The 12,382-nt window shown below is 44.1% G+C and overlaps 1 protein-coding gene across 2 annotated transcripts in view; it reads right to left on the reverse strand.

Moving 5' to 3' along the window:
• Positions 1-12,382, reverse strand: part of Ern1 (endoplasmic reticulum to nucleus signaling 1) — a 97,282-nt gene that overhangs the window by 18,047 nt on the left and 66,853 nt on the right. For both annotated transcript variants that reach the window (XM_027427811.2, XM_035447239.1), the window contains 5 exons: positions 11,375-11,476; positions 9,818-10,079; positions 7,787-7,865; positions 6,483-6,648; positions 1,508-1,626 (listed from right to left, as the gene is read on the reverse strand). In XM_027427811.2, coding sequence (XP_027283612.1) covers positions 1,508-1,626; positions 6,483-6,648; positions 7,787-7,865; positions 9,818-10,079; positions 11,375-11,476 — 728 coding nt within the window. The remainder of the gene's footprint in view (positions 1-1,507; positions 1,627-6,482; positions 6,649-7,786; positions 7,866-9,817; positions 10,080-11,374; positions 11,477-12,382) is intronic.

The following is a 12,382-nucleotide window of genomic DNA, read 5'->3' on the forward strand; positions in this document are numbered from 1 at the left end:
CTCCCAAACTAAAATAATGTAAGAATTCTAATATTTTTCCAAAGTTAGGGTAAAGTATCAGATGCTTTTATTAAAGAAATGCTAGCTGGGCAGTGATGGCACACACCTTTAATCACAGCACTTGGAAGGCAGGTGGATCTCTGTGAGTTTGAGGCCAGCCTGGTCTACAGAGCTAGTTCCAGGACATCTAGGAATACACAAAGAAACTCTGTCTCGAAAAAACGGGGGGGGGGGGGATGCCTATTTAGAAGCTCAAAATTAAATCAGATAAGCATGTAGCTTCTCTCCAAGTTCCTCAGAATCTCAGAGAGTTCCTGGAACAGTTTAGAAAAACCATTGATCTATACTCAAACAGCTAGAGTTCACTGTTTGTCCAATAAAGCTAACACACAGCTTCCTGGCCTTGCACACTGGGTTCTCCACATACTTATATCACCACACTCTCTCCTGCAGCCATCAGCCTTGGATGCCCTTCTCTCCCCTTCCAGTTGCTATCTGAGTCCACCCAGGTACCTCTTTTGTTCATGCCTCCCTTACAGTGCATCTCACAGTGCATGGGGAGTATAGCTTGCTGGATACGTAGCAAGTGGCTGAGAAATATGAGCTGAGAATGCGACAAGGGACATTTATTTAGATAATAACTGCTCAAGAGTACTTAAAAAGACAGCTGTGGGGCTGAAGAGGTAGCCAGTGGTTAAATATATGTACTGCTGTTGCAGAGGATCTGAGTTTGGTTCCCAGCTCCCACATCAGGCAGCTCAGAACCACCTGTAACCCCAAGAGTACTATACAAACAAACAAAAAAAAAACAAACAAAAAACTAAGTCTCTCATGTGATTTGTTAGACTACAGAAGGCCCATATCAGTAGCTTTTGTTCTTCAAACCCTCCCCAGTCTGGGCCACTTCTCCATCACCCCTCCCCACTTAGCAGAGCTGCAAGAGTTCCAGAACTGAATAGCTGGCTCATCAAGGCCTTCACAAACCTCCAAATCCCCCCAAAATCTGACCAGGAACAGCCAGCAGAAAGTACCAGCAGAGGGGGACTGGAGAGATGGCTCAGCAGTTAGGAGCACTTACTCTGCTTCCAGAGGACCTGAGTTCAATTACCAGTGCCCATATGTCAGCTCACAACTGTCTGTAACTCCAAGATCTGACACCCTCACACAGACATATATGCAGGCAAAACACCAATGCAAATAAAATAAAAATAAACTATTTTTTAAAAAAAGAAAGTACCAGCAGAGGAGATGGAGGTGAATTAACCAAGCTGAGTGCTTATGGATTTCAAATGAAGCTCCCAGCTTCTCCTCAGAGGCTTTTTCCATTCTGTTCTCTCAGGCTTCAGGACAAGGTATGCCATGAGAACGTCTGTGTGAATAGTTTCACACAGTTCCTTAATGCTGGGATTCTTCCAACTGGGATGGACCAGCTGAGGCCCTAATCTAGTCTAGTTCCCTTAACACCTGATAGGAAAAGCTAGAACCATCAGTTCACTTCCTCACTCACTTTCTCAAAGCTCCTTTTTTCCGAATCAGCAGGAATCACATTTTCCCGATGTTTGGGCAGGTTGTTGGGGAATCTCTCCAGCATCTTGGTAGATGCAGACAGAGGAGTTTCATGGTGTCCTACAAGAGGAAAGAAACCTTTAATGAGAACAGTTCCCAAGCAGTGGTAGTTCTCAAGACAAAATTTCAGCAACAGTCCCTATGCACCGAGGGGTCCGTCCTACAATGCAACCCCATAGCTACACTGTAAGAAAAAGGAAAAGGCAGCTACTAGAGTATTAGCATGGAAACAGAAGTCTTATAGGGTGTAGTTGCACACCTTTAATCCCAGCACTTGGGAGGCAGAGGTGGTGGATCTCTGTGAGTTTAAGACTAGCTAGGAGTACACAGTGTGTTCCAGGCTAGCTTCATAATGAAACCCAAACAAACAAAAATAAAAAACATCACTCCCCCATAGAAATTTTATGACTGACAGTTCAGTCAGTCAAGTGCTTGTGAAAGCACGGGAATCCAGGTTTGATCCCCAGAACTCATGTAAGTAAAGTTGGTGATGTGTTTGTAATACAATGGGGAGATGTAGACAGGTTGACCCTTGGAGCTTCCTGGCTAGCTAGCCTAGCCGAATCAGTGAATTCCAAGCCACTGAGAGACTCTAGAGGCAGACCTCTGTAAATTCAAGGCCAGTCCAGTCTACAGTTCCAGGACAGGCTCCAAAGCTTCAGAGAAACCCTGTCTCGGAAAAAAAATTTTAATTACATGCATGTATGTGGATATGTACAGTGCCCAAGAACAGGTGACAGATCCTCCTGAAGCTGGAACTACAAGTGGCTGTGAGCCACTCACATGGGTGCTAGGAACCAAACTTGGGTCCTCTGTAAGAGCAGTATGAGCTCTTAAATACTGAGCCACGTCTGCAGCTCAGTATTCTGTTTGCTCTGCAAATAAAAAAGCCTTATGTCCTTGTTATGGAGAGAGTATCAGGGTGTTGGGATAAGTTGTGTGTGTGCATGTATTCAACTTAGTTGCCAGTATGATGCTTCATTCGAAGATCAAGAAGTTCTTTCACTGCTTCTTCTACAAGCATCAGTCTAGTAAGGCTCCCAAGCTCCCTTCTGTGCATCTCAGCTGCTCAGGCAGAGTTCTGCTCCTCCTCTAAGCTACACCTGTGCTTCCACCTAAAGGAATGCTGAGCAACTGTGAGAGAATGAGAGGAAATGGCTGCTAGATGGACAGGATGGGTGCAGAGTGATGCCCACTGTTTTGTACATACTATTTCATGACTACCTGGCATTCAGCACACCCCCATTCAAATCTAGTATGTGCAATAAAAGAACAAAGCAGTGAAAATAAGGAACTGGAGTTTCATATCACAGGGCTTGAGAATCTAATTAACTTTAATATGAAATGGTTCCATTCACAGGCTGGAAACACCCCATCAGTTTTTCCTCCTTTCTGGTCTCTCAATGGGATCAGCTCTTAGCTTGATTCAGGCTTTTCATGCTATAATCTTTTTTTCTTTTTTTGTGGTTGTGTGTATAGACCACAGGTTAACATGAGGTATCTTCCTCAATTGTTATTCTATTATCTATCTATCTATCTATCTATCTATCTATCTATCTATCTATCTATCTATCTATCTTAAAGACAGGGTCTCTCACTGAAATTGGAGTTCTATGTTTCAACCAGACTAGATGGTCAGTGAATTCCAGGATCCACCTGTCTCTGACTTGAATATATACCTGGCTTCTTACATGGGTTTGTATGCTCACATTCATATAGTAAGCACTTTACCCACTGACTCCTTCCCTCAGCCCCCACTCTGTGATCGCTCCAATTCTGTCCAAAACCTAGTAGAGACTGTCTGCCATGTGTACCAAGCAAAACTTGACAGGAACTAGACAGAGCTTGCATTTCTTGATCTGGAAAGTCCCTCTTCAATCTCTCATCTGACCTCAATCTTTTCAGGTTTTCTCTAGCTACACATGACATGGTTCTTTAAGGGGAACCTACTTTGGTTCTGAACCATCTCAAAGTTTTTTTTGTCTACCATGGCATGCTGAAGCACGCTCTGCTCTATAAAAGGATTTCCCCACATGTGGCTACCTATGTCAGAACTCTGAGTCAGACTTGGTGGTGACACAGGAATCTGAATGGGGCTAACCATAGGTCACCAAGGAGCTCATGGGCCAAGAGAGATGAGGTTGTCCTTCCACAGGCCACCCTGCATTACAGGACCCATCCCCCGATGGTAGGCCCAGTCCTACTGTTCAAAGTCCTACATGTCTACAAGGCTCCCTACCAATACAAAGCTAGAGAAGTCACTGACATCCTTATAATAGGCTCCTGCTGAAGAAGGGTGTGGAGTAATATCCTGATGTGCACTCAGATCCAACCATTTTGCAGACTTATCACAAGGTTCTTAAACACTCTTATATAAATAGCACCTAGTCGTTGTGAACTATCTGTCTTTGAGCAAACAGGTCCAGACTCTGAAGCAAAAGGCACAGGGCCAGCTTCTGTCTGGGTCTCCAATGGCAGTTCATGCCTCTTTTACGAAGCACTAGGTGATGCTGAACACCAGGTCAGGTTCACTGCTGGGGTAGGAAACAGAGCAACAACAGACCACACTTTTTGGTTTAAACAGATCCATTTTATCTTCAAGATGAATCTGCGGGTGGGCTTAGAACCAAAGCCTGTATTTTGACATTAACAGGTACAATTAGTAGTCCTGGTCTATGAGAAGATTGGTAAGTATTCCCATTGCCTTGATTTAAGCTGATCAGCTACAGAGTTCCTCAAAGGGGACCTCAGAATTGTAAGATTCTTACTTAGCTACCTCTTGGAACTTTATCAGGCTTCATAATTGCCCCTCTGACAATTTACAGGGGTTTTAAAGGGATCTAATTTGTTGTTGTTGTTGTTGTTGTTTGAGACAGGGTTTCTTTGTGGCTTTGGAGGCTGTCCTGGAACTAGCTCTTGTAGACCAGGCTGGTCTCAAACTCACAGAGATCCAAGATCTGCCTGCCTCTGCCTCCTGAGTGGAGGGATTAAAGGTGTGCGCCACAACCGCCCAGCAAAAAGGGATCTAATTTTAAAGGGGTCTCATTTTGCAATTCTGCCATGGAGAATTCTCTTGTTCATTTTTTTTTAATACTTTCATACACATTTCCTTCCTTGTGTCACTTCTTAACCTCTGCCAGTCAGTTTATGGACCCTTAATTGGTACATAAAACTAAGTATCCTTGTAATTTTAATGGCCTCGGCTCAATTAGCTTCCCCCTCCCTTCAGTGTGGGTCCATTCATGCCTGCTTTCCCAAACTACTACTGTAAAGAAAGGAAAGAATTCTTGTGCTATTTGCTTTCCTCTATTTGGATAACAACAACAACAACAACAACAATAATATAAAGACAGCTATAAAGGAACAAAGAACAGGGTCTTCCAGAAGACCTGCAAATGAAGTGATCAGAGCTTAAGCACAACCATTTTTCCCCTCTGCAGCTCCTGAGTACTCATATTCTGGTCCTGATCCACTGCCTAGCAGGTGTTGATGCTTCCTGGCCACACCCTCCTAGCTACCCACATCTACTCTAGCCTGCTGGGACTCACCCCATCTCACCATCATTTAGGCTGGGTCATCAGAATTGGTATATATTGTTGGTGTGTGGGGAGGCACAGAAAAGAAAGATATGATTCAAGAAAACTCTATCCTGCTGGGCATTGGTGGTGTACACCTTTAATCCCAGCATTCGCGAGGCAGAGGCAGGTGGATCTCTCTGAGTTTGAGGCCAGCCTGGTCTCCAGAGCAAGTGCCAGGATAGACTCCAAAGCTACACAGAGAAACCCTGTCTTGAAAACAGAAAAGAAAAAAGAAAACTCTATCCTGCTCTAATTACTTGGGATACTTGTCAGACACAGTCCTCCACACTTCAGCCTTTGTTTGCAACACTTATGCCTTGGGATGTCAGCTCAACTTCTTACCTTTGTAACAAGGCCTCTAATTCAACCTCAGGGTCATTAGTGATGGCAACAACAATGAGAAGAAGAAAAAAAGAGCCAGGGTGTAGCCCAAAGTCAAGGCATGTTCAGCATGTTTAAGACCCTGGTTCCCTCCTTAGCAAGGGGAAAATAGTACGAAAAGAGGTCAGGCGGGGCTGGAGAGATGGCTGGGAGGTTAAGAGCACTTGCTGTTCTTTCCAGAGGTCTTGAGTTCAATTCCCAGAAACCACATGGTGGCTCACAACCATCTATAATGAGATCTGATGCCCTCTTTCTGGCATGCAGGCATATATGGAGGCAGAATGTTGTATACATAATAAATAAGTAAATCTTTAAAAAAAAAAAAAAAGTAAGTCAGGCATGATAGTGCAAACCTATAAGCTTAGCACTTGTAGAGGCTAAATGACTGGAGGGTAGCCTGAGAAACATAGTGAGATTCTTTCTATCTCACAACAATATGAAAATAGACTGAGAAAAATAAATTCCCCCAGGATCACTGTGTGATGACCCAAGAACAGCCCAAATTCTTCATGGCTGTTGATTATGGCATCTTCAGATTGCATAAATCTTTTGTCTTTTACTTCACAACTGTTAATAATCATGGGTCTTCAAACTTGCCCTGTCCAGCCTCTTACCCACATTCATTCATACGCCATATGAACAGCCTTGGTGTTCTTAGTTATAGAGTGGGAATAACAAGAGTACCTACCTCACTGTGAGAATAGGGAGCAAACACTCTAGGCCTGAAGACTACACCATGTATTTGAATCTTGGAACATTAGAGAAACCACAATTGAGATCTGATAAGGTAATCTGGAACTCTGTAACTCCTTGGAAGTAAAAACATTCCCAGATCTAAGCCATCTTGAGATGGACAGAGCACACACTACATTCAGAATGAAGAACAGCAGTAAACCAGCAGGACTGGCTGTTGCCCACCAGGAGGCAGCATGTTACCCAGCAAAGAGCAGCTCTTACCTATGAGAAGCCAGTAATTCCTCAAGTAGTTCAGCTTGCTCTTCCCTTTGAGTCCAGGGTCAAACTTGAGGTCTGTGCTGGGGGTGATCACACACTCTCCTTTGTCTTCAATGGTGACACCATCTGTCTGGGGACCTTCCAGCAAAGGAAGAGTGCTTCCTCGGGGCTGAAGAGAGGGATGCCATGGGCTGGAGAGCTTGCAGGAGAGTTTCACTAGGTCCTGCAGCACTTCCCCGAAACCCTAAAGGGACTGTTGTGGTTCTGGTCCTGGGACCAGGCAAAGAAGCTCCTCCCTCAGGTTACAACAGTGCTCCGCTGACACCTTTTCAGATTTGTGTTTGAGATAGGACTTAAGCAGCCCAGGCTAGACTTGAACTCCAGATCCTCCTCTCTCAAGTATTGGGATTACAGGCATAAACTCTCATGTCTGGTCCTTTTCAGATTCTTATGTTTGGGTACCGAGAACCAGGAAGAGTATGCATATAGAACTCCAGGAAGCTACTACTAGAAATTATATGAAACTGTATGAGAATCAATATGGAAGAAAGAGAGGGGATGTGTACTAGTCACAAATGATTCAATAACTTGAATGATGAATAAACCAGACACCCAATGAGCTGATAGAGGCAGGAGTGGCTCCACTTTTATAGCAGCCAACCAACTCACTGGGCAGACAACATACAACCAACCAGCCTAGACAGTAGATGACCAGAACAAGCGGCCAGGAGTGTAATGTTGCAGACACTCAGTGAGAGTTCAAAGCAGGCTGGTAGCCTGGGGAGGCATGCAGAGGTCACAAAGGATGGAAGGGACTAAGCAGAGAAAAGGAAGTAAGAGACCAGCAATAGGCTCAGAAGAAAGAAGAACAGGGAAGTTTGGGGATTGTGGAGAAGATGTGTTTATCTGGACCATGCACACCCCAAACCCAGCAGAGTGGTAGAAAGACATGGTAGAGTTTAGATCTGAACACAAAAGCCATTGGTATAAGTGTTTCTATCAACTATCTTGCTTTCAAAATAGAATGTGGATGTACAGAAGCTGTTCAAGATTCTTTCAGCTCTACATTTCATACCCTCTCTCTCTTTTTTTGAGACAGGGTTTCTCTGTATCCTGGCTGTCCTGGAACTTGCTCTGTAGTTTGAGGCTGGCCTCAAACTTAGAGATCTGCCTGCCTGTGCGCCACTACCACCCAGCTCATTTCCTCTTCTTAACCAGATGTTCACATATAACTCAAGGTCACTTGTTGCTAAAAGGGAACAAAAGCAGTCAAGAGACTGCATCTTTGGGTCCCACAGTTGACTCACCACTACAGCAACCCCCTCGTGCACCATTGATGGAGAGGCATAGAGGCTGGTTGAGTACTTCCCAACGTACAGGGTAGGCCTGGGGAGAAAAAAAACAGAAACATACATTCTGAAATCATTCCATGTCCAAACTCACAAAGTGTGGCTTCTAGGAGATCACAATTAGAGACTCAAGATCACCCCTCACAGGGACCATGCAGTTCCCACAGAAACAAGCAAGGTGGCAGGGTAGTGCAGGGTGACAGGACAGTAGACTTCAGGCCCCAGCTTCACTTGTCATCTACAGAACGGCAAGCCTCACTTCCCTCACCAGCAAAGTGCCAGGGCTAGACTTCACTGAGTCCAGTGCAGCCCCAGGAAAGGGCTGCATCAATGACCAGCAAGAGACTCAATACTCAGCACCCACCGACAGTTTCCCAGGTGACCCTGAGCTAGTATGCTGCCGTGGGCTTTCTGAGGATACCATGGGGTCTGCAGAGGAATGGGCAACGGCTCCATCCCAGATGCTGAGAGCAAGAGAGATGCACGAGATACATAAAGCAGAAGGGTGGTGTGCGCCTGTAATCCTAGTATACATAGTATGTTTGGGGCCAGCTTAGGCTCATGAGGATCCCATCTCAAATAAAGAAAACAAACAAAACAGAAAGAAAAAAGAGAAAGAAAGGAAACTCCAATCCAAATTGAGTGATATTTCCTAGTAATCTGCTCAGGTAACCTACCTCAGACATCACAGAGGCCTGTCTAGGATCAGCATGAAAACAGTGGGAGCTGTACCTACAGATGATTACTGTCAGGAGCCTTGGTGGATCCAAACCTCTTATACCTTCCACCTCAGTGGTGCTTCACTACAGGTAACACTTTCACATATATGATCATATTTGAACTTCCTCACAAATCTATAAAATAGGAAGGGGAGTCCTGGTCTGTTAAGTGACTGACAGGCTTTAATCATGTGGGGGTGAAGAACACAAGTCTGCTGGGTCTCAGTCACAAACACTGTAACACCTCTCTCCCCCATTTTTAAAATAAGTATGATGTACAATAAAAAACTTAAAATATACAGTCTTTTGTTTTGTTTTGTTTCAAGACAAGATTTCTCTGTGTAGCTTTGGAGCCTGTCCTGGCACTTGCTCTGTAGCACAGGCTGGCCTCGAACTCACAAGGATCTGTCCACCTCTGTCTCCCCAGTGCTGGGATTAAATACGTGCACCACCACCACCTGGCAAAATATACAGTCTTCTACTACAGTCTCCCACTCATATTTTATAGTCAATGTTTAAGAAGTACAGGTAGGGGCTGGAGAGATGGCTCAGAGGTTAAGAGCACTGACTGCTCTTCCAGAGGTCCTGAGTTCAATTCCCATCAACCACATGGTGGCTCACAGCCATCTGTTATGAGATCTGGTGCCCTCTTCTGGTGTACAGATATATATGGAAGCAGAATGTTGTATGCATAATAAATAAACAAAATGTTTAAAAAAAAAAAAAAGTACAGGTAGGCACATACCCGTAATCCATCTCAGTTAGGAGGCTGAAGTAGAAAGATTAATAAGTTTGAGGTCAGCCTGGGTTACATAATGGGACTTTCTCTCAAAACCTATAAACATAATACAGACTCAGATAAAGAGACACACACAGAGACAGACAGAGTTGGAAGCATTGAGGAATATCCCATGGGTCACATTCTAAGGTTCCCAAATGAGCCAATGTTTTGGGTATTTATTTTGCTTGCTTGTTTTTCAAGACAGGGTTTCTCTGTGCTGTCCTGGAACTCACTCTGTAGACCAGGCTGGCCTCAAACTCAGAGATCTACCTGCTTCTGTCTCCCCACTGGGAGTAAAGGTGTACGCCACTGAGCCAGGATTAAAAAACAAGCCAGTGCTGACTCTTGATGACCTACATGACCTGAGAGATGTCTGCCCAGGATACTTGACCTCCCAGTATATAGGGTATGTTACACTGCCGCAGTCCCAGAATGCCAGGGTTATGGCTGTCCTTGGCTGCCTGATCTGTCCCAACTCCTCCAACTCACGTCAGCTTGCTCTTGGCCTCTGTCTCCTTGGGGAACGGATACTTCCACTTGGTGATGCGCCCCACTTCCCCAGACATGAAGGTCAGGTAGCGGAGAGTCTCCACAGCGACGTTGATGTGCATCACCTTTCTCAGGCCCTCCCGCTGCCAGACATAGAAGGCTACCACAGGAGAGGCATAGTTTTGGATCCACAAGACATCCCCAGAATCACTGTCCACAGTTACCACTAGTCCATCGCCATTGGACACAAAGTGGGACATCTCTGTAAAGATCAAACAAAGCATGTCAACCACATCCTGCAACCACGCCTTCTACTTTCTTGGCAAGCTGCAGTCATTTCACTGAAGAGGAGAGTTCTGGAATATTCTCAGGTTACAAGAGTTCACTGGTTTCCAATGAACTCTTCAGTATCAAGACATTGAGAGATGCCTGACCTATAAATATAAAATAGGTTTATTTCCCACTTTCCTGCCATTTTAAAAACTATTCTATTCAATAAGTAAGAGTACATGCTGAGGAGAAAGGAGCCAGTGTGGGTGCCTACAAAGCTCAAATTTCAGAGCAGTCATTTAAAACCTGTGACTCAAACTGAAAAGTCAGACCTGTGTGCATCTGACCCCACAAAAACCCACATAGAGATTAAGTATGTGAGGTCCTAAGACAGAAAGAATAGTCAAACTTTTAGATATCAGTGTTAAGATAATAAACTTAGGTTGCACGGTTGTCATCTTAGTTATAGAATGTTAAAACTAGACAAGTAATTAAGAGTATGAACCACATTTAAAAGTGACCTTCTTTTTCTTACTGTGGTACTACTAGGGATTAGACACAGGGACTTAAGTATGTATCCTAGGCAGGATTTTTGTTGTTTTGTTTTGTTTTTGAGATAGTCTCTCTCTATATCCTTGTCTTTCCTGGAACTCACTATGTAGACCAGGCTGGCCTCAAACTTAGAGATCTGCCTGCCTCTGCCTCCCTGGTACTGAGACTAAAGGTGTGTGCCACCATGCCCAGCCTGGCAATATTTTTAACTTTTATTTATTTTATGAGTACAAGTTAGTACCTGCATGAATATATTTATGTGTATCACATATTTATGTATACTACATGTATGTCTGGTGTCCATGGAGACTAGAAGAGGGCATTTGATCTCCTGGAACTGAAGCCACAGGCAGTTATAAGTTACCATATGCTGGGAACTGAACTTGGGTCCTCTGCAAGAGCAACAAATACTCCGAGCCATCTCTTCAGCCTCCTAGAGTGGCCTTATTTATGGAGCTATTGACAGCACATGCTAACATTTAATTCTATTGCCCATGAGTTGGTAGTAAATTCCTTCTGTGATACATAGGGACTCAAAATGTGTGCCTTACCTTCTCTCTGGCTAAAGCCATCACCACAAGCCTATGAAAAACCCAGAACTTGGTGATGGTTACTTTAAAAAAACAACAAAACCAAAATCCCAAAAACCTGCTTTCTGGAGAGATCATTTCTATATGTGGATATGTAAAGGTGCCAGCCCAACTTTCTGAGTGTCCTTTCCTTGGGTACACTTACTGTAGTCCACATCATCCTCGGGCAGTGAGGCTGCATAGTCAAAATAGGTGGCGTTCCAACGAAGTTCTCGGGTCTTGGTGTCATACATAGTGATGGTATATTCTGGAGAATACAGATCAATTGGTTACCATGGAGAGGCTGTGGAACCTCCTAAGGTGCTATATAGTTACAACGAAAAGTTTTCACTAAATTGCATTAAGACTATCCATGTGGAAAGGGAAAGACCATATGGAAGACTAAAGTCTCAGACACAAGAGTGAGCCTGGCAGAAACAAGTCACCCTTGCTGGGCTCTGAAACCTACAGTTCACAGGATCATTAACTGTGCAATGACTGTTTTTAGCCATTAAATTTCAGGGTTCTTAATTACAGAGTAATGCATAGATGATATTAGAAGTGGGTACCTAGAAGTAAGATGGTACCATAATAAAAGCCTAAAAAAACCTGGCATTGACTTTGGGAGCAGGTGGTAGAAGGTGACAGAACAGTGAGGAAACCACTATGGGAAGCTGAAAAGGGGTAGCCCAGTCATGAGCTTATACAGTAGACACATTAGTAAGGCTACTGCTTTACTAATGTATTGAAGACAGAAACAGTACCCACAGGACAGACTCTCCAGATGGAAAGACTCTTGGTTTGGTTGGTTGTTTGGTTTTTGAGACAGGGTTTCTCTGTGCAGCCTGACTGTCCTGCAATTCATTTGTAGATCAGAGATCTGCCTGCCTCTGCCTCCCAAATTCTGGGATTAAAGGCATGCACCACCACCTGCTGGGAAAAAGACTCATCTATCAGAAAAGGAAATTCAGAGCCCCGCACTCGGGAGGCAGAGGTAGGTGGATCTCTGAGTTTCAGGCCAGCCTGGTCTACAAAGAGAGTTTTGGAAAAGCTAGGGGTACACAGAGAAATACTATCCTAGATAGATAGATAGACAGATAGACAGATAGACAGACAGACAGACAGAGACAGACAGACAGAGAGAAAGACAGACAGACAAATAAATAAATTGTTC

This window comes from Cricetulus griseus, chromosome 7 (assembly GCF_003668045.3).
Source record: "Cricetulus griseus strain 17A/GY chromosome 7, alternate assembly CriGri-PICRH-1.0, whole genome shotgun sequence".
NCBI classification, from domain to species: Eukaryota; Metazoa; Chordata; class Mammalia; order Rodentia; family Cricetidae; genus Cricetulus; species Cricetulus griseus.